Genomic DNA, 18,868 nt, shown 5'->3' on the forward strand with positions numbered 1-18,868 from the left:
CAAATTAAAAGATTACAGGGAAATAGTGTTAGGAATGATGACAAAACTAAATTAAACAGGGAGCTTAAAACTAAACGCGGTAAAGGGAGGACTCAGAACACGACTAACTTAAATGTCTACTACGCAAACAGTAGAAGTATGAGAAACAAAATGGATGATATTAGGGCCTTGGTATGTACCGAAAAAATCGATATAATAGCATTCACTGAAACATGGATCAACCTAGACTCACGCGAGTTGCAGGTCGAATACCAAATTGCGGGCTACAAATTGTTCCATACCGATAGGCAAACCAGGAAAGGAGGCGGAGTAGCAATCTATGTTAGGGATAATTTGAAGTGTGAAATAAATATGGAAATAAAAACTGAGCGGAATACAGAAACAATTTGGATAGAATTAAGCGACGGTAGGGAAAAATTAATCACAGGAGTAATATATAGACCTCCCAATCTTGATAGAGTCAATGAGCGACTTATCTGGGATGAAATGCGCAGGCCTTCCATACACAACAAAGTCTGTATAGTAGGCGACTTTAACTTTGGCCAAATAGATTGGACTGACCTTACGGGTAACTCAGAATCAGAAGATTTTCTCGAGACGATCGACTTTAACTTTGGCCAAATAGATTGGACTGTTTAACTCAGAATCAGAAGATTTTCTCGAGACGATCCAGAACTGTTTCCTAAGTCAACATATAACCGAACCCACACGGGGTAATAATATACTCGATTTAGTTCTGTCGAACAGAGAAAACCTCATTAGCAATGTCGTGGTAGAGAACGAACTTGCCAACAGTGATCACAAAGAAATTCGATTCCAGTTAGATTTTCAGGGCAGACGTAAGGAAAATTCCACTAAAGTACCAGATTTCAGAAGGGCAAACTTTGACAGTTTAAAGAGGCAGCTGAGAGAGGGGGTGTCGCGCTTGGCCGTGAACCTGACAGATGACTCCGACCTGATAACGACATCTGAGACTGCCGAGTTCCACAACAATTTAAATAATGAGTTACTTAATGCACAAAGGCAGAACATACCATACAAAAAACTCAGATCAGACAACAATGACCCTAAATGGATAAATAATTATTTAAAGAGCATCATTGGCCAAAGGAATGCTATAGGTAGAAGGATAAAGCGTGGCGAAATTTACCTCCAGGATTATTATAAGATATTGGCGAGTAGGGTTAAAACCGAGATAAGGAAAGCCAAGAGGAATAATGAGTTAAGGATATCAAAGGAGGCGAAGACAAACCCCAAAGGATTCTACCAAATGTATCAAACTAAAACAACAGAAAAGATTGGACCAATACGGTCAGATACCGGCGAGCTCACTGATAACGACAGGGAAATGAGCAATAATTTGAATAAATATTTTTCAACAGTTTTCACCATCGAAAATTTAAACATGATACCCGAGGCACCGACTCTATTCAGAGATAGTGAAGAAAACAAATTAAGCGAGATAGTAGTGACTAGTAACAATGTTAGTAAGCAAATAGACAAACTAAAGCCTAATAAGTCACCTGGTCCCGATGAGATATTTGCCAGAGTATTAACATGTCCTTAAAAACAGGTGTAGTACCAGAATCCTGGAGGATAGCAAATGTAATAACGATTTTCAAGAAGGGGGATAGATCACTATCCTCTAACTACCGCCCAATCAGTCGAACATCAATAGTAGGCAAATTACTGGAAGCAATCATTTCAAACTCTATTCGAAATCACCTGGAGAAGCACCGATTGATCAATGATTCCCAGCATGGCTTCACAAGCGGACGTTCTTGTCTAACTAATCTATTAACATTCTTTTCATCAGTTTTCTAATCGGTGGACGAGGGGCACAATTATGATGTGGTATATCTCGACTTTAGCAAAGCCTTCGACAGAGTCCCCCACGAAAGACTAATTAGAAAGGTAGAAGCTCATGGCATCAAAGGTAACATCCTTAAATGGATTAAGGCGTGGTTACAGGACAGGAAACAGCGAGTGAGCATTAACGGCACTCAGTCCCATTGGAGCAATGTCACAAGTGGAGTTCCCCAAGGCTCAGTACTTGGACCATTATTATTTATTACATACATAAACGACATAGATATCGGCATAGACAGCAACATAAGTAAATTTGCTGATGACACTAAAATAGGACGTGTTATTAAATCTGACTAGGACTCGGCAAAACTACAGGAAGATCTAAACAAATTTTTCGAATGGTCTGAAAAATGGCAGATGAAATTCAACGTGGACAAATGTAAAGTACTCAGTATAGGAGATGTAAACAGGGAAACCAGATACCAGATGAACAACGATGCCATAGAGAAATCCGACTGCGAAAGAGATTTAGGAGTAATGATAAGTAGGAACCTTAAGCCAAGTAAACAATGTGTTTTTGCTTGTAACAAGGCTAATAAAGTACTTGGGTTCATACAAAGGAGTGTTAGTTACAAGACTAGCGAGGTCATCCTAAAACTGTATCTTGCTCTTGTGAGACCACACCTGGATTACGCAGTTCAGTTCTGGTCACCGTATTACAGAATGGATATAGAATCATTGGAAAGAATTCAGAGGAGAATGACAAGACTAATCCCGGGCATTAGGAACCTTGAGTATAGAGACAGGTTAAAGCATCTTAATTTGCACTCCCTCGAGAGACGTAGAGCGAGGGCGACCTGATAGAGGTGTATAAGTGGAAGTCAGGGCTAAACAAAGGGGACATTACAAAGGTACTCAAACTATCCAACCAGGAGCGAACTCGTAACAATGGTTTTAAATTAGACAAATTTAGATTTAGGCGTGCAATAGGTAAACACTGGTTTGGAAACAGAGTAGTGGATGAATGGAACAAGTTACCAAATATCATCATTAACTCGAATACGCTGAATAGCTTCAAACATAGGTTGGATGCTTATATGAGCATTAGGGGTTGGGTGTAAACGGGACTGCCCAGTATGGGCCAATAGGCCCGCTGCAGTTTCCTCCATTCTTATGTTCTTATGTTCTTATGTGCTCATCTGTAACTTGAGAATCGATGGGAAAATTCTCGTTCTGTAATGTATCACGTGACCGTAATACTTATGGTTTCCCTTCTCAACCAGTGTCTTAGATGACTTACCGGCTTCTTCTCCTCGAGTCTGTAACCTAACCAGGGAGAGAGGAAAGCCGAGATCTTTAACAGGTTTTGTAGATAAGAAACGTAAATCACTTCTTATCATTTTTCTGGACAGCAATTTGGGCTGGATGTTGTTGTCTATATACTAACTGTGGCGGATGTTATCAGACTCGCTACTGACACGGTGGGAATCAATCTTGGTTCCTGTCAAGTATATAAGTGTGGCTAGTTGATGATGGAATATGTGACCAAGGAGGCGAGTTGCTTGCAGGCGTGGCTAGTGGTGGGATGTGTTTTTAGTAGGTGAGAGAGTAAGGTGTGGCTAGTGGGGGCTAAGTGTGGCCAGTGGGGACTAGGTGTGGATAGTAGGGGCTTAGGTGTAGCCAGTGCAAGGAAAGGAGTTAGATGTAGACAGTGGGGGAGGGGAGGGAGGGGGAGTTAGTTTTCGTCGGTGGAGGGAGTTGCGTATGGCCTGGGGACGAGATAGGTGTGGCCCAGGGCAAGTCAGGTGTGGCCAGCAAGTGAGCTTAGGTGCGGCAGTAAGGTGCGGCCATCCGTAAGATTGAAGGGCGGGTGCTGAGGCAAACCACCAGCGGCCCTTCTTAGCGTTGTTTACATAGCAGCGTTACATAACTCACCTCCGGCTCTGACACACACACACACACACACACTGAGAATAACTGACTCGTGTTTACAGGCTCTGATGTGTACAGTCTGCTAGAACAACTGATCCCTCGATAAAACGATGGTGTTGAAAATGTGATCAATAGAACCAACAACATTACACAGACCACAGCTGCCCAGAGTGGTTACAAGAGATGATACAATATAGTGTTTACCGTCGAGCTGGTCCCCTGTGGGTGGTCAGGGCGTGAGGACCTGTAGGAAACACCCCGGGGGTCCCAGTCTACCATGGGACCCTCAGGAGGACCTGCATTATCTCCTGAGCCACCTCTGGACGCCCCCGGCCCTCTGATACTCCAAGCTCACTCAAATGCGGTCAGCGAAACTAACCCGCCCTTGTTAGAGCAAGTGGAGGAGGGCGTGACTCCCCCTGGCCCCTGTGACAACGTCTCCCTCTCTACCTGGGACCACCAGCCCACCAACCAGCTCACCCCGCCTCCCATCCTCCTGTATCCGGAAGGTAAAGCAAAACACACACACACACACACACACACACACACACACACACACTCGTCATAATGCTAAACAGAGAAGAATTTATTGTATTCCGAGCGTATCAGAATTATTGTATTTACTTAGCTAGTAACTATATAGTTCCAATTAGACAGATATGACTTAAGAAAAAAATAATTCATTCAAGTATGTGTGTGTGTGTGTGTGTGTAATTGATAGATGAATAAATAATCACAGCCTAATTAAAGGTAATTCATCATTCTCCCGTCATCATCCTTCAAAACCACGTTCTCTCACCTTTCACTTCTTGCCAAACAAAAAGTTTCACCTCTCAGTATTGCGCTACACATCTCCGGCAGACTTAACTTCCCTACCTCCCCCCCCAAAAAAATATAATAAACACCTCCATTCGGTCAGAGTCTTGATGCATTTACCTCAGATTCTTTTCAGCCATAAAAATCGGTCTTTTTAGGTGACTGCAACACTCGGCCTCCACACAAATGCACCGTCAGGGAAGAACAAATTTTTCAGAGCTGTGAATTTCCCGCCTCGTCTTTGATTCTTCTTTTACAACGCGGAAGGATACAAGTAATCCATTTTCTCTCGCCAGTTCCGGAAGTATGAGTAAGAACCCGTCATCATAGTGAAGAACAAAAGCCCCAAATCTTTCGTCTTAGCTTTCGGAATATAAGGAATTTGGTTTGTCAAGTGAAAGACCTTACTGAGCCACGGATGAGGCGGAGATCTATCATCTCTCATAAGTCATTTCCTCAATCTTAACCCAATGAAATTACTCGGGAAAGGAACATGACAATGAGTGTTGCCGCTCTTGGAATTTAACAAACAGGATTTATTGGCACCTGTGTGGTTTATAAACACGAAATTGGCAGCAATATGATCTTGTCTGTCGAGGTAAATTGAATTTCTTGTTCCTCCATTACTCACCCGGCCATCAAACCACAGTGATAAATGAACAGTAACTTTATCATATAATTCTTTTTTTTTCATCCGTTTCATTTCTAATTGTTCTCGTATTTTTTGTTCATCAGTAAACTAGAAATATTTCCCTACAGTTAAACTCTGGTAAATGTTATTCACCTTTCATATCAATTTACTGTTTGTTGTTGTTTTTGTTGTTTGTATAATGGACTGGAATTTGCTCATCAAGAGTCAAGGTGTACCAGAGACCCGCCGGTACACTGCTCACATAACAAGGTGAAGGCCAGACCAGCAGACCTCTCTCCAGCCCCCTCCTTACCCAAGTCTCCTCACTACCACCACCACCACCACATTCTTAACATCTCATCCATAACCAACCCTTTAGAAACTTGCGTAATAAATTCATCCTTAACTGTAAAACAACCTTAAATTATCTCATTTCAAGTACGAGATCAATGTTATAATGAAATTTTATCGTATTATCAAATATTCCAGAGAAAAACAAAACGCTGTCTAGGAATCTTCCAGGACGTGGATCGTAACCCACATTGACATTCCCCCGTAAGGATCAGTAACCATCCGTATGCACCGTCGGATAGGGAGTCACTCGTGCCAGCCTCATAAAGCCATCGTGATCGGCAGTGCTATTGACATTTATGATATTGAGGGCAGTGATTGTGGTCTTTGTCGGCGCTGATATTACAGTGAAGGGACGGGTTTGATTTACTGTCCATAAGTTTAATTGCGCATAATAATAGACGACACTGACGGGATAATAGACGACACAGGCGGGATGGTGACCAGTAGAATCGAATTCGATCCAGATATAATAGTTACTGAGAAGGAGGATTCGATCACCTTATACCCATTCTAGGTATGTTATGTACGATGCTCTGATGATGAGTTCAAGCCAAGTACGTGTAAGTAAAGAAAGGTAAATAATAACATCTTTTTCTCCATTGATATCAGTGAATGTTCATTTCCCTTACGAATTGTGTCATTACTATTCTCTTATGGTTCATTTCCACCTGATGAATGTTTAGTATAGGTAATATTCACCTTATCACTAATACCAATTACTTATACTCATCAGTAACTCATCACAAACTCAACACTAATACTCACCACTAATACTCATAACTAACTCATCACTAATACTTAACATTAACACTCCCCACTAATATCATCACTAATATACTGTGTAATCTTGTTTCACCACATCACAAAGCGTTGTCACCACCCTGAATCATGTCTTTAAAGGGGGGGGGGGAGGGAAGTTAACTAGATAATTTAAACTATTGGGGCAGAGTCTATGAGCTGACCTTTGACCTCTTGGGAAAGCTGCAGCCTATTGGGTTAACCTGATCCACTAATGATAGAGGTGGTGCTTAGAAATTGAGGTGAGGCACTGTTATGAGGCGAGGCATTATTTTGAGGTGAGGCGTTGTTATGAGGTGAGGAGTTGTTATGAGGCGAGACACTGTTATGAGGTGAGACACTGCTATGAGGCGAGACACTGTTATGAGGCGAGGCACTGTTATGAGGCGAGGCACTGTTATGAAGCGCGAGGCACTGTTATGAGGCGAGGCACTGCAAGAGAAAACAACTGTTATGAGAAGACCTTTTTACTGTTATTAGAGAACTACTTTGAGGTTAATATTACGAATAGTAGACGAAGTGCTATAGGCATTTCAGCATTTTTATATAAAGTAACAATAATAATAATAATAATAATAATAATAGTAATAATAATAATAATAATAATAATAATAATAATAATATACAGACGTGAAGTGTATAGTAGTGTTGATGACCATATTAGTTTTGTTAAGAGTATTCAGTTTTGTTCCATAATCATACGAACAAGGCTAAAGTATCTTCTTCACGTGTTATATTGGAAATTGTATATTTGTACGGTCTATGTACACTGTAGATATGATATTGTGTCTCACTACAGCATTTGGGGCGCTTGGGATACGGTGTCAATAGGCACATCATGGTCATAAGAGCATCGGCAGTACGAGCAATCAGTAACACCGAGATTTCCCCTTCAGCCTCAATGCCTCCTGCCCGTGGTAGTGCGAACAATGGTTGTGTTAACATGGTTGTGCAGTAGTTGTGTCTCCGTGCAGGTGCTGTGGCTGGTGAGTTACCGGCCAGACCTGGTGTTGTCCAAGACTTGAACTGGTCCTAGGTCTTATCGTGGGAGAATCCTGGGGATCTTAATTTGGTCTTTTGTTTAGTCTCTCTGTTTCTCTTTCTCCCTATACCTTTGTCTTCCTGTTTGTTTCTTTCTCTCTCTATTTATCCCTCTCTCTCTTTCCCCCTACCCACCCTCTTTCCACACTACGATCTTCTGACTATACTAACCTTTTCCTCCCTCTCTACCTGCCTCTCTCCCTCCTTCCCTCCATCTCTTTACTCCTCTTGAGATCCTCCTCCCTACCTTCTCCTTCCCTCCCCCCCCTCACTCCTCCTGAGAACCTTCCCCACCCCCTCTCTCCTTCCCTCCCTCTCTCCTTCCCTCCCTCCCTCCCTCCTTCCTTCCCTCCATCCTTTCCTTCCCTCTTCCTAAGAACCTTCTCCCTCCCTGCCTCTCTACCTCCTGAGAACCTTGCCCTCCCTTCTTTTCACTCCCTCTCCCCTTCCTCCCTTCTGAGAACCTCCCCCACACACCCACATGCTCAGAGACCGTAAAAGTACCCAGGAAATGCCACGCCTCCACCAGGCTCCGCTAACCTCCTCTTCTTCCCTCGCCAGATGGTAGCTGCGTCAAGGGCGGCATGACTGGTGGAGTACAGGAGGTGGAGGACCTTATCCACCTGGCAGGACCCCTCACGGAGGATGCTGTCCTCAAAACCCTACACGCCAGGTTCTGCTCATCACATTATTTTGTAAGTACGAGATGTTGTTTTGTGTGTGTGTGTGTGTGTGTGTGTGTGTGAGGAGGCTGCCTATATCTCTATGTATATATATATATATATATATATATATATATATATATATATATATATATATATATATATATATATATATATATATATGTACCAGTAGAAAGCTGAAGACCATTGGGTATTGCAACACTACTATGCATCTGTAAACACTCACACATATACACAATTCTTTTAAATGAGAAGGCTTTACCGTTTGCAACATCACTTACTTTGCATACATATGAACTTACATGTTTTGTATCTCTCTCTCTCGTGATCCATCCACCAACCTTCCTATTTCTACTGCACATATCAACCAAGACTCACATGGTATACGTTTTTCTTTACCATTTCTCTTTATTTCTAGTGTCTACCCCCATCCCTCACCCCCCCATTCCTCACCCCATCCTCACCCCTATCTCTCACCCCTCACAGCCTCGGCGTCACTCACCCTCACCCCCTCAATAAATAAAGGTCCCCAGAGTAGCACATTTAAGTAGCGAGACACAGGGATCAAGGAACAGCAGCAAGGTGTGAGTAACATGTAACTAGGCATAAGGAACACAAGCAGCGTGGTAGTAACAGGACACAGGGAACGTGGAACAGTAATGGGAAGTAGCGGTACACAGGGAACATGGAACAGTAGAGGGGCTGATTGGCAGGAAGTCAGGTCAAAGGTGAGGGGGAAGTGGTCTTCTTCCCCAACACCACAGCCTCCTGACCCACACCACAGCCTCCTGACCCACACCACAGCCTCCTGACCCACACCACAGCCTCCTGACCCACACCACAGCTTCCTGGCCCACACCACAGCCTCCTGACCCACACCACAGCCTCCTGACCCACACCACAGCCTCCTGACCCACACCACAGCCTCCTGACCACAGCACCAGCCTCCTGACCCACACCACAGCTTCCTGGCCCACACCACAGCCTCTTGACCCACACCACAGCCTCCCTGACCCACACCACAGCCTCCTGACCCACACCACAGCCTCCTGACCCACACACCACAGCTGGTCTCCTGGCCCAAACCACAGCCTCCTAGCTCACACCACAGCCTCCTGACCCACCATATAGTCTCCTGGCCCTCACCACAGCCTCCTGGCCTACACCATAGCCTCCTGACCCACACCACAGCCCCCTGGCCCACACCACCACCTCCTGGCCGACACCAAAGCCTCCCTGGCACACACTTGCTCTCCCTGCCTCCCTTAAGCAGAGTCTAAGTCCCTTACACCGAATGACTCTCTCTCTCTCTCGCACTTAACCACTCAGAGGCAGACATTCATTCATTCGGGTAATCGCATTATCATCACATTCCCACGACTCTTTTAAGATAACGTCAACAGCGGTTCAGCTCCTCTTGTAAACTTCCCCGTGGTATTTACACACCGGGTGTCACCCTCTTGCTCCTGTTAGGGGACACAGTTCGTGATATCAAAGCTGTGTGTGTGTGTGTGTGTGTGTGTGTGTGAAATGTATCTCAGGCACATCACAGACGCACTCACCTCACTGTGGGGTTCCTCCTCTCGTCTATACCCCCGACATGCCACAGATACACTTTACAAACCACAAGCACTCCAACCATCAGTCACACTCTCCACACCGCAGGCTATACCCTCAGCATACCACAAAGTCGACATGCCCACAGCACCTTCTCCCATCTAAACATTACAGGAGGCTAAGATGCAGTGTGTCTGGGGATAAATCTTAGCGACGTGGAAACAAGTTTTATTATTATTTTTTTATTTGTTTTTTTTAATAGAAAGGTAGAGATTTGAGGTTGGTGTGTGGTGGTGGTGATGGGGGAGAGGAGTGGGCGTGGCAGAGGATGGGGCGGGGCAGAGGATGGGGCGGGGCAGGGGGCAAGGAAGGGGAGGGGGCGATGCAGGTGGAGGGGGCGGAGCAGGGGGAAGAACAGAGCTAGACCCACCTAGACATGTACTTTGTTTTCACGATGAGTATAATTGCATATCTTCCTCTCGTCGCCTTCATTTTCATTTATACACACACATCACGTCACATACATACCCGCCATTATACTTCGCTGCTTCATGTGATATCATTTATGCCTATGTCTACTCTCAGTCTGAGTTATGAAGTCTTTGTTATTTATGTGTTTCTCTCCCTCGCCATAGACCAACGTGGGTCCAATCTTGTTGTCGGTGAACCCTTATCATGAAGTGGGTAACGCCCTCACCCTCACGTCGACGAGGGCGGCGGTGCAGAGCCCTCACCTCCTACGAGTCGTCCACGAGGCCGTTCGCCAACAGAGCGAGACCGGCTACCCACAGGCCATCATCCTCTCAGGTAGACACAATCCCTCCGTCTGGTTTATTTTCTCACTGGATTCTCTCACACTCCCTCACTGAGTCCCTCCCGTTGCTTTCTTTTCCACACCTGACCTCTTGCTGCCCAGGTACAGTAGTTGTTTCTTGTCATCTTTCTTTTTTCCCCCGGACTAAATTCTCCCTCCGCCTGCACCCAAACTAATAAACTATATCCTCCCTCCTGATTGACATTCTACACGTGTCCTCAGCTGCATAACCTTAGGTAGTCTTTTGTACTATGCAAATATTTAGCCTTCATTTATTCTGGCATTTGTCCATCTCTAGGAGCCCCCGGCCATCTCTCTTGTCTTGTCATCCCACCAGTTGTTCAGGCTCCCACTTTCTTCGTCTGGCGCTGTCTGCCGTTCCTTGACATCCAGTCCATCTTTTAAATTCTCTCCTCTTTTGTTTCACTCCCTTTTCTATGTCTAGTTTCGCTATTGTTGTTGAATCACGGAAGGTAATTTTTAAATGTGCTTCAAGACTCACTCCATCCACCCTGAATCACTCGCCAGTTCCTTATCCTCCGTCACTTCCTATGCTTCTCTGCCACCACTCCATCTAACTAGTCCGTGTTATCATGGCACACGACGTATATTTATATCTATTTCATTCTATGTTATCGTACTGTTATAAAGAGTTATCCCTGATATTCTGGTATATTTCTTCAGGTCTTCTCAGTGCCACCCGGTTATTCCTTATTGTACTAGAAAGAAAGATACATATTATTTCATTTTGTTCATTTTGAAGCAACAATTCATCATTACGTTTGAAGAATCCTTAATGTGTTTTCTGTGAATCTTTCTTTCACTTTGAGATATCAACACAATAAAGCAGATATTGTCAGGTTCTGTGGACTGGACGATAAAAGTTCTACAGAATCAATACTTTTGTCACTTATTCGGTTTTTACATTTATCACCTCAAGCAGTTGTTATTTTGGCAAGAAAATATTCACCTTTATTTCTCCTCAGGTGCTTCCGGGTCGGGCAAGACCTACACGTCGATGCTGTTGTTGCGGCAGCTGTTCGACGTGGCGGGCGGCGGGCCCGAGACGGATGCCTTCAAGCACTTGGCAGCAGCTTTCACAGTGCTTCGTTCTCTCGGCTCCGCAAAGACCAGGTCCAACTCGGAATCTAGTCGTATTGTGAGTCATCCTCAGTTATCTGACTTTTCTTTATTCCATTGTGCAAGTTAATTTGATAATTTTTTTATAAAATAATATCATGTTTGTACAAATTTTACTACAAAGATTCATCTAATATCAGGAACTTCGTTCGTCCTCCAACTGTCTCCAACCATTTCGCCTCAACATCAATATATGTTTAATATTCTACATCCAATTTTAGTTATGAGTTAATTTAATATATATTGATATTGCCATTGACAAGATAAGGTGACTAAAGCAGTGTCTCACCTCCGTAGGGTCATTTCATAGAGGTGCAGGTGACAGATGGGGCGCTTTACAGGACCAAGATCCACTGTTACTTCCTGGACCAGACACGGGTGGTGCGGCCGCTGCCTGACGAGAAGAACTACCACATATTTTACCAGATGTTGGCAGGACTCACGCAGGAGGAGCGAGGTCAGTCAACCAGATGCATGAGGCACCTGGAACAAAACAAAATAGTCCAAGGTTATAGACCGAGAATGACTTAATATAATGTTAATAAAACCGTAATAATCTGATTTCATTTCATTCATACAGTATGATAAGGGAAAAAGGTGTTACTGTACCATTGTTCTTTTCTCTTAGAACACCGTCCCCATTAGCCATTAGGTGGGGCTGTAAGAGAGGTGTGACGGGGTGTGACGTGTAAGGGTGTGCGTAATAGTGTGTTATTTTTCCTCAGCCAAGTTACACCTGGAAGGACACAGTGTGAGGACACTACGGTACCTGAGTGAGGGGGACGTGCGGCAGGACGAGGCTGAGGACGCCCGCAGGTCAGTTTTCACTCCCACTTACTCTTACGGGGGAGGAGGGGGAAGAGGCAGAGGTAAATACACATGGATATCATTAAATGCATCCCCCCCTCCCCCGCACACACGCATTTGTTATTATTATTATGTTTAACTAAGTATAAGACTGTCCCCAGCAGGATCACTGTGTAACTGACGTAGGTGTGCCCTCAGGTTCGAGTCGTGGAAGGCCTGCCTGGGCGTGCTGGGGATCCCCTTCCTGGATGTGGTGCGGGTCCTGGCAGCTGTCCTCCTGCTGGGTAACGTCACCTTCATCGAGGGCCAGGGACTCGAGGTCGATATCCAGGGTGGCAGTCATGAGCTCAAGGTATTGCTCCAGACTTATACTCCGTCATCTCTTCTCAATCAAAAATCATGTCCATGTTGCAAATATTTTAGACATGTCGCATTGGTGCCATGTTGAAAGTGTTGTTTTTTTACGTGCAGTTTTTCATCAGCAAACCCACACAAATTACCATAGTACAATAAGCAACCTTTCGTAGACATTACAGAGGAAGAGTAGAGTGACTTATTCAGTCTCGGTGTATAAACAAGTGTTGGAAATGGTCTCTTGTCTTAATCGATGCATGTGTGGGTTTGCTGTTAACCAACACAACATGAGTGCCTGAATCTCTGCTATTCGGATATCAGTTCTGAAACAATTTTTTATTTCCTGTGAATTTATCGAGATATTATAGTAGTATCAGGTAATGTATGTTGACAATTGACATTAGAGCGTGTGTGTTGTGACCGTCAGAGTGTGGCGGCGCTGCTGGGGGTATCGTCGGCGGCGCTGTACCGAGGCCTAACCACCCGCACACACAATGTTCGTGGCCAGCTCGTCAAGTCCATGTGTGACGCCAACATGGTCAGTACACTCCCTCTCTCGGCTTGTCTTCCAGTGTTCCTTTTTTCATCTGTACTAATTGTGCTTTGTTATGTAACGTATACATTGATATTGAAGTTAGAAAGTAGTTTAATTTCTAGTCGCTCATATCAGAGTGTTGTCTTAAGTCAAGAGCCTAACCTGCCATTAACAAACAACGAAGATCAAATGAGAATACGATAAAATTTCCAAAAAGTCTCGCAACTCTCACATTGTTTACTTTACCCTCCCTCTAGTTCGCAGTATTCGACAGCTTACTTTGCTCTTCTTCCTCAGTCGAACATGACCCGGGACGCCCTGGCTAAGGCCCTCTACTGCCGGACCGTCGCCACCATCGTCCGCCGTGCCAACTCCCTCAAACGGCTTGGCTCTACCTCAGGCACCCTCTCCTCCGACAGGTGAGTCCTCTCCGCCCTTACTTTGATCACCTGGATACACGACTTTCGGTATGCTGAGTCTGGTGCACTGATCAGCTTATGTGGGGATACTTGACTCTGGTACACTGATCAGCTTATGTGGGGATACTTGACTCTGGTACACTGATCAGCTTAACTTGTATTAAGGCAGTTTAATCACCGTGTTGTTATGTTACAGCAACGAGAGCGTGCACCACCAGGCCGAGGTGGCGTCCCAGCACGCGTCCACGGTAGGCACGGCTGGCTCCAAGGCCTCCAAGTCCATGAGCGTCCTTAACAACGCAGTCAAGCACGCCACGGACGGCTTTATCGGCATCCTCGACATGTTTGGCTTCGAGGATCCTAAGGTGTGTGTTTCAGCAGCTATATTGGTCTTGTGTTTCACTGATGCTGAGGGGAGGATAATTTATCTCATTGGTTATGAAGAATTTGCCAGATGTCTCATATTTCCCAAGAACTCCTCGTGTGTCTCATTGAGCCAGCCATATTTATAGAAGTTGAAACCTGTTGAAAAAAATAACAATTATGACATTGAGTAAACACTGTGATATCAGTTCACTCATCTATCATCATTACTCAAACAGGTAAAGTAACATAATGCTTAGTCAGGTGTGTGTTATTAATCCACTGAACACCTGTATATCTCTCCCTTCCTCACCCCCAGCCGTCCCACCTGGAACACCTGTGCATCAACCTGTGTGCTGAGACGATGCAACACTTCTACAACACTCACATCTTCAAGTCATCTATCGAGTCATGTCGAGAGGAGGGTATTACCTGCGAGGTCGAAGTCGATTATGTCGACAACGTGCCATGTATTGATCTCATATCGTCCTTGGTAAGTTCCGAGTCAAAGAATTAATGGTTTTTGTAAGTCATAACAGTTTTTTGTACATTGAATTTCATTATGTATTACTGTATATTATGATCATAATAATAAATAGATAAACATGAAGTCTTGTTAGACGATGTCATTCACTGTATCTTTTCACGCCCCTTCACGAGTTATCAACCTTTTCTGATTGTCTTCCCTTATTACCTGTAGATGAGTGATGGGTCTTTCTCGTGAGTTAACATACTCACCTAGAGGTAATCTTTCCTCCTGGTATATAATGCTAACATGTTTATGTTCCCTTCGTACTGTTTATTAAGCTTATATTTTTATACTCCTCCTATTTTATTATGTCCACCTGGTAATGCTCCCTCCTCACAATAAACACTGACGGTAGTGTTACGTCCACAGCGCACGGGTTTACTGAGTATGCTGGACGTGGAGGGGTCGGTGAGAGGCACCCCTGAGAGCTACATCCAGAAGGTCAAAGTCCAACACAAAGGCAATATGAGATTATTCGAGCCTAAGGCCAACCACATCAGATCGTTTGGCATCCACCACTTCGCCAGTAGAGTCATCTATGATGCTTCAGACTTCCTCGGTAAGCCAAGTGAAAACTGGGTTAGGTGAGAATGTCTTAACTGTTGCCACACTACGAATATATTGTTTGTAGGAACGATAAATTTCCAGACACAAATGCTGTATAACTATATTCACACTGTGTTAATCTTAATTTCTTTCAGATACCAACCGAGACATCATCAGCGACGACCTGGTGTGCGTCTTTCACAAGCAATCGTGTAACTTCGGCTTCGCGACGCATCTTTTCGGGTCAGAGTTGAAGGCTCTCTTTTCTCAAGACCCGGTGCCCAGGGGCGTCTCCTTCCGCATCAGCCCCACCTCGCATACAGATCTGTGAGTAGTTGCTCAAGGTGGCAGGTGGCATGACTGTGTAAACTGTGCTAGAAAACAAAAGTCGGGTGGATGTTTGAGGCATCTGCTCGACGTGGATAGATATTTAGATAGATGGAAAGATAAATGGATAATTAGATAGAAAGGTAACACATTGATAGAGAAAGAGATAGTTAAATATATTTATCTCTGCCAAAAATTTTGTTTAGGTAATTTTTTACGTTTCTTTAATAATTAGGTCATGTTGATCACGAATCTGACAATGGTTTAGTCATACTGTCAATAGTTTTTGATGAAAATAGGGAACAAAAAAATATCATATATTCGGGAATTTGTTGAATTTCAATCAATATTTATAGGTATTTGTTATAACTATGTATATTAATATTTATTTGAAGATAATGATCCATAAAATAAACTATAAATAATATAACTATAACTACTACATATAAATATTTGTATAATCTGTCATTTCTCAAAAACTATCGTGAGTATGACAAAACCATTGTCAGATTCGTAATCAGCATGACCTCGTTAGTAAATAAACATCTACTCAACATTACAAAAACATAAAATATTAGTAGTCTAACAAAACACTTGAGGATACACCTGGCAATGCTGATTGTAGGTGGAGACTTTAAGATGCTAACACTCTTGCTTGGACTACAAGCTGGATATATCAAGTATTCTTGCTTCTTTTGTCAATGGAACAATAGAGCAGATGACCAGCACCATGTGAGAAGAGAATGACCTTTTAGAACCACATTAATCCCTGGATGTTCTTAACAATACTCTCGTCCAAACAGAGATTTTATTGCCGCCACTACACAGAGTTTTTAAGTTGGGACAGATGAATAAAAATATAGATTGTACAGTAATAGCAATGTTTACCAAGTATTTCTTTTCGTGTTTACCAACGTAACATTTAATCAGCCTCTCCCTTACCTTCACCTAGACAAAATGGTGACGAACCGGTGTCGACGTTGACGCAGGACTTCCATACCCGCCTGGACAACCTGCTGAGGACGCTGGTACACGCTAAGCCCCACTTTATCCGCTGTTTACGCTCCAACTGCTCAGAGAAGGCCGCTATGTTCGATCGTGCTACTGTCATCAAGCAGATCCGCGCACTCCAGGTAGGTGACGCTCTTGGGTTTTACAGAGATAGACAGGTGACGGAAGGTGTTAATAGGGGGTCGACATTCGACAACTTGTATAAAGAAAGGCCTTACTACACATGCAAAGAAACTTTATATTCATGGAAGGAAACTAATATATGATGGTTATATTTGCCCTTTACAAAGCTGATATTCAGGTTAGTGTTAATTTTTCACACAATTGCTTAATGTTTGATGATTTGTATAGGAAGAATCTCTAAACTGCATGCCCAAGGCAATAAATTGATCAGCAGTGCATAGGAAAACACACATTAGTGTCCTGTCATAACATAACTAAGAGTGTGACCTATGACTCTCACTACCAGGTGTTGGAGACAGTCAACTTGATGGCAGGAGGTTATCCTCACCGCATGCGATTTAAGACTTTCAACATACGCTATCGGTTACTGGTGCCCTTCAAGAAGCTGCGTCGCATCGAGGATAAGACAGTGGACGACTGCAAGCTCATCCTCGAGTACTTTCTGAGATCACTGGAGGACATAAACAAGTCCTCCACAGTGGCCATCCAGTGGGCGCTCGGCAAACGACATATATTTCTCAGGTAAAATTAATGTAATTGTCATTATCAGGCGAAAAGTTGAAAGTCAGAATAGCTCCTTTCAATCTGATTTAGATCATGAAACTTGTTGACAAATAAAATCTTTTGGGGGGTTGAAGTTATATTAAAATTTGAAACGTCACAGATTACATTATCTCATATACTGTAGGAATAGCCGTGTGTGTGTGTGTGTGTGTGTGTGTGTGTGTGTCTGTTCTGGGCAGCTGAAACGGCACAATCTTTTTTCATCAAACTTGGTGGAAAAATCGCAAAAAATTCGTATAGTGGAACAAACCTGGTCCCATGTCAATGGTTTCTTTAGGAAGGCATTAATTAGCCATTTTATTTACAATGGAAAACGATGCAAGTCTACGGACTTGGCACACCCTAATTAACCATGCAAGTCTACGGACTTTGCACACCCTCATTCGCTGTACGCTGTCACGAGCGTTCAAACTCTCACAAGGGCACGAACGTGCCCGCGATCACTGTATTTTATTCTATTCCTCTTGTTCAGTCAATGGAGACTTGTGAATGTTATCTGTAACTTCCTCTCTATCTCTCTATGACAGTGAGGGAGCGAGACAGCAGCTGGAGATGTTACGGATAGAGATGAGACACCGGGCAGCGACCCTCTTGCAGTCTGTGTGGCGTGGCTGGCATTTCAGACGGAGGTGGCCCACGCTCAAGAGGAACCTTGAACTCAGAGCTCGCTCACGCACTGTTCGCCCACGCCCACAACCCATAGCAGGAACCCCCCCGCCCGACGTGATGGACCGATGTGACCAGAAGACCATCCAACAGACCTGTTCGTTATTTGGTCTGGACCTGGTAAGTTTACAGCAGGTTACACACAATGACATCTCTGTCGGTTTTAGTGGCAGTGAAATTTACTCTTTATAGAGGTAGTGTATAGATCAAGGTATATGTTTATATTTCATCTTACTTATTTCTTAGTTAACCTATACACTTTAGATTTAGTTACTATCCACAGTACTGTGTGTGTGTGTGTGTGTGTGTGTGTATGACTCATGATTATACTTAGAGAGCTTTACCATAAGATAAACAATTATAAAGGTAAAAAAAAAAAAAAAAAAATTCACACCAAAATCAACCGTGATGTTTTGCGGTATAGGACAGAACAATGATCTAATAAAGTGAAATATACTGACCCTAAACGTAACTGTCCTGGTGCAGGAGAGGCCGCCGCCGGTACCCCCCAGTAGGTCGTACACCATCAGCGGGAACCACAAGATGGGTTACCCCCAGACACGGGTCATGAAGAGGAACTTCCCTGGTGAGTCCAGCCCCCTTCCTCTCTTGAATATGTCATCAAGTTAAAGAATGTCTGTTATTCTGTGCTACTAGAATCAACCTTGCAAGATATAAGTTACTGATAAAAATTGAATGTCCTTAGATACGGTGACTACCTTTCATTTAATTTTTCTTAACACTTTTGCTGTTTTGTTGTTAATGGTATTCTTGATAAATTGTTTTATTCAATACATGAGTATCTTCTCAGGCCAGTTATGGCTACTGAAGTAGACAAAATACGTCCATACATAATGATATTTGATAGCCATTATTAATATCAATTTCGTATCTGAAAACATTTTTCCCAAATTACTTCACAAAACTGTTAGTTTTATGAAGAAGAAATAAAAGAATTTCGTGGTGTTTAAGTGTTAATGGTAATTCTC

The 18,868-nt window shown here is 43.5% G+C and overlaps 1 protein-coding gene across 2 annotated transcripts in view; it reads left to right on the plus strand.

Annotated features, from left to right (window-relative positions):
- The window catches only part of LOC121857296 (unconventional myosin-IXb-like), a 116,214-nt gene that overhangs the window by 95,089 nt on the left and 2,257 nt on the right, over positions 1-18,868 (plus strand). Inside the window, exons 3-18 of one of the 2 annotated variants that reach the window (XM_042353288.1) lie at positions 7,943-8,076; positions 10,257-10,428; positions 11,422-11,594; positions 11,873-12,032; positions 12,301-12,391; positions 12,569-12,734; positions 13,164-13,274; positions 13,569-13,690; positions 13,887-14,055; positions 14,373-14,546; positions 14,952-15,141; positions 15,284-15,455; positions 16,408-16,588; positions 16,936-17,171; positions 17,741-17,999; positions 18,366-18,465. In XM_042353288.1, coding sequence (XP_042209222.1) covers positions 7,943-8,076; positions 10,257-10,428; positions 11,422-11,594; positions 11,873-12,032; positions 12,301-12,391; positions 12,569-12,734; positions 13,164-13,274; positions 13,569-13,690; positions 13,887-14,055; positions 14,373-14,546; positions 14,952-15,141; positions 15,284-15,455; positions 16,408-16,588; positions 16,936-17,171; positions 17,741-17,999; positions 18,366-18,465 — 2,610 coding nt within the window. The remainder of the gene's footprint in view (positions 1-7,942; positions 8,077-10,256; positions 10,429-11,421; positions 11,595-11,872; positions 12,033-12,300; positions 12,392-12,568; positions 12,735-13,163; positions 13,275-13,568; positions 13,691-13,886; positions 14,056-14,372; positions 14,547-14,951; positions 15,142-15,283; positions 15,456-16,407; positions 16,589-16,935; positions 17,172-17,740; positions 18,000-18,365; positions 18,466-18,868) is intronic. The other variant, XM_042353294.1, reaches the window with a different exon arrangement.

The sequence above is a fragment of the Homarus americanus genome, unplaced genomic scaffold (genome assembly GCF_018991925.1).
Source record: "Homarus americanus isolate GMGI-L3 unplaced genomic scaffold, GMGI_Hamer_2.0 scaffold54347, whole genome shotgun sequence".
Taxonomy (NCBI): Eukaryota; Metazoa; Arthropoda; class Malacostraca; order Decapoda; family Nephropidae; genus Homarus; species Homarus americanus.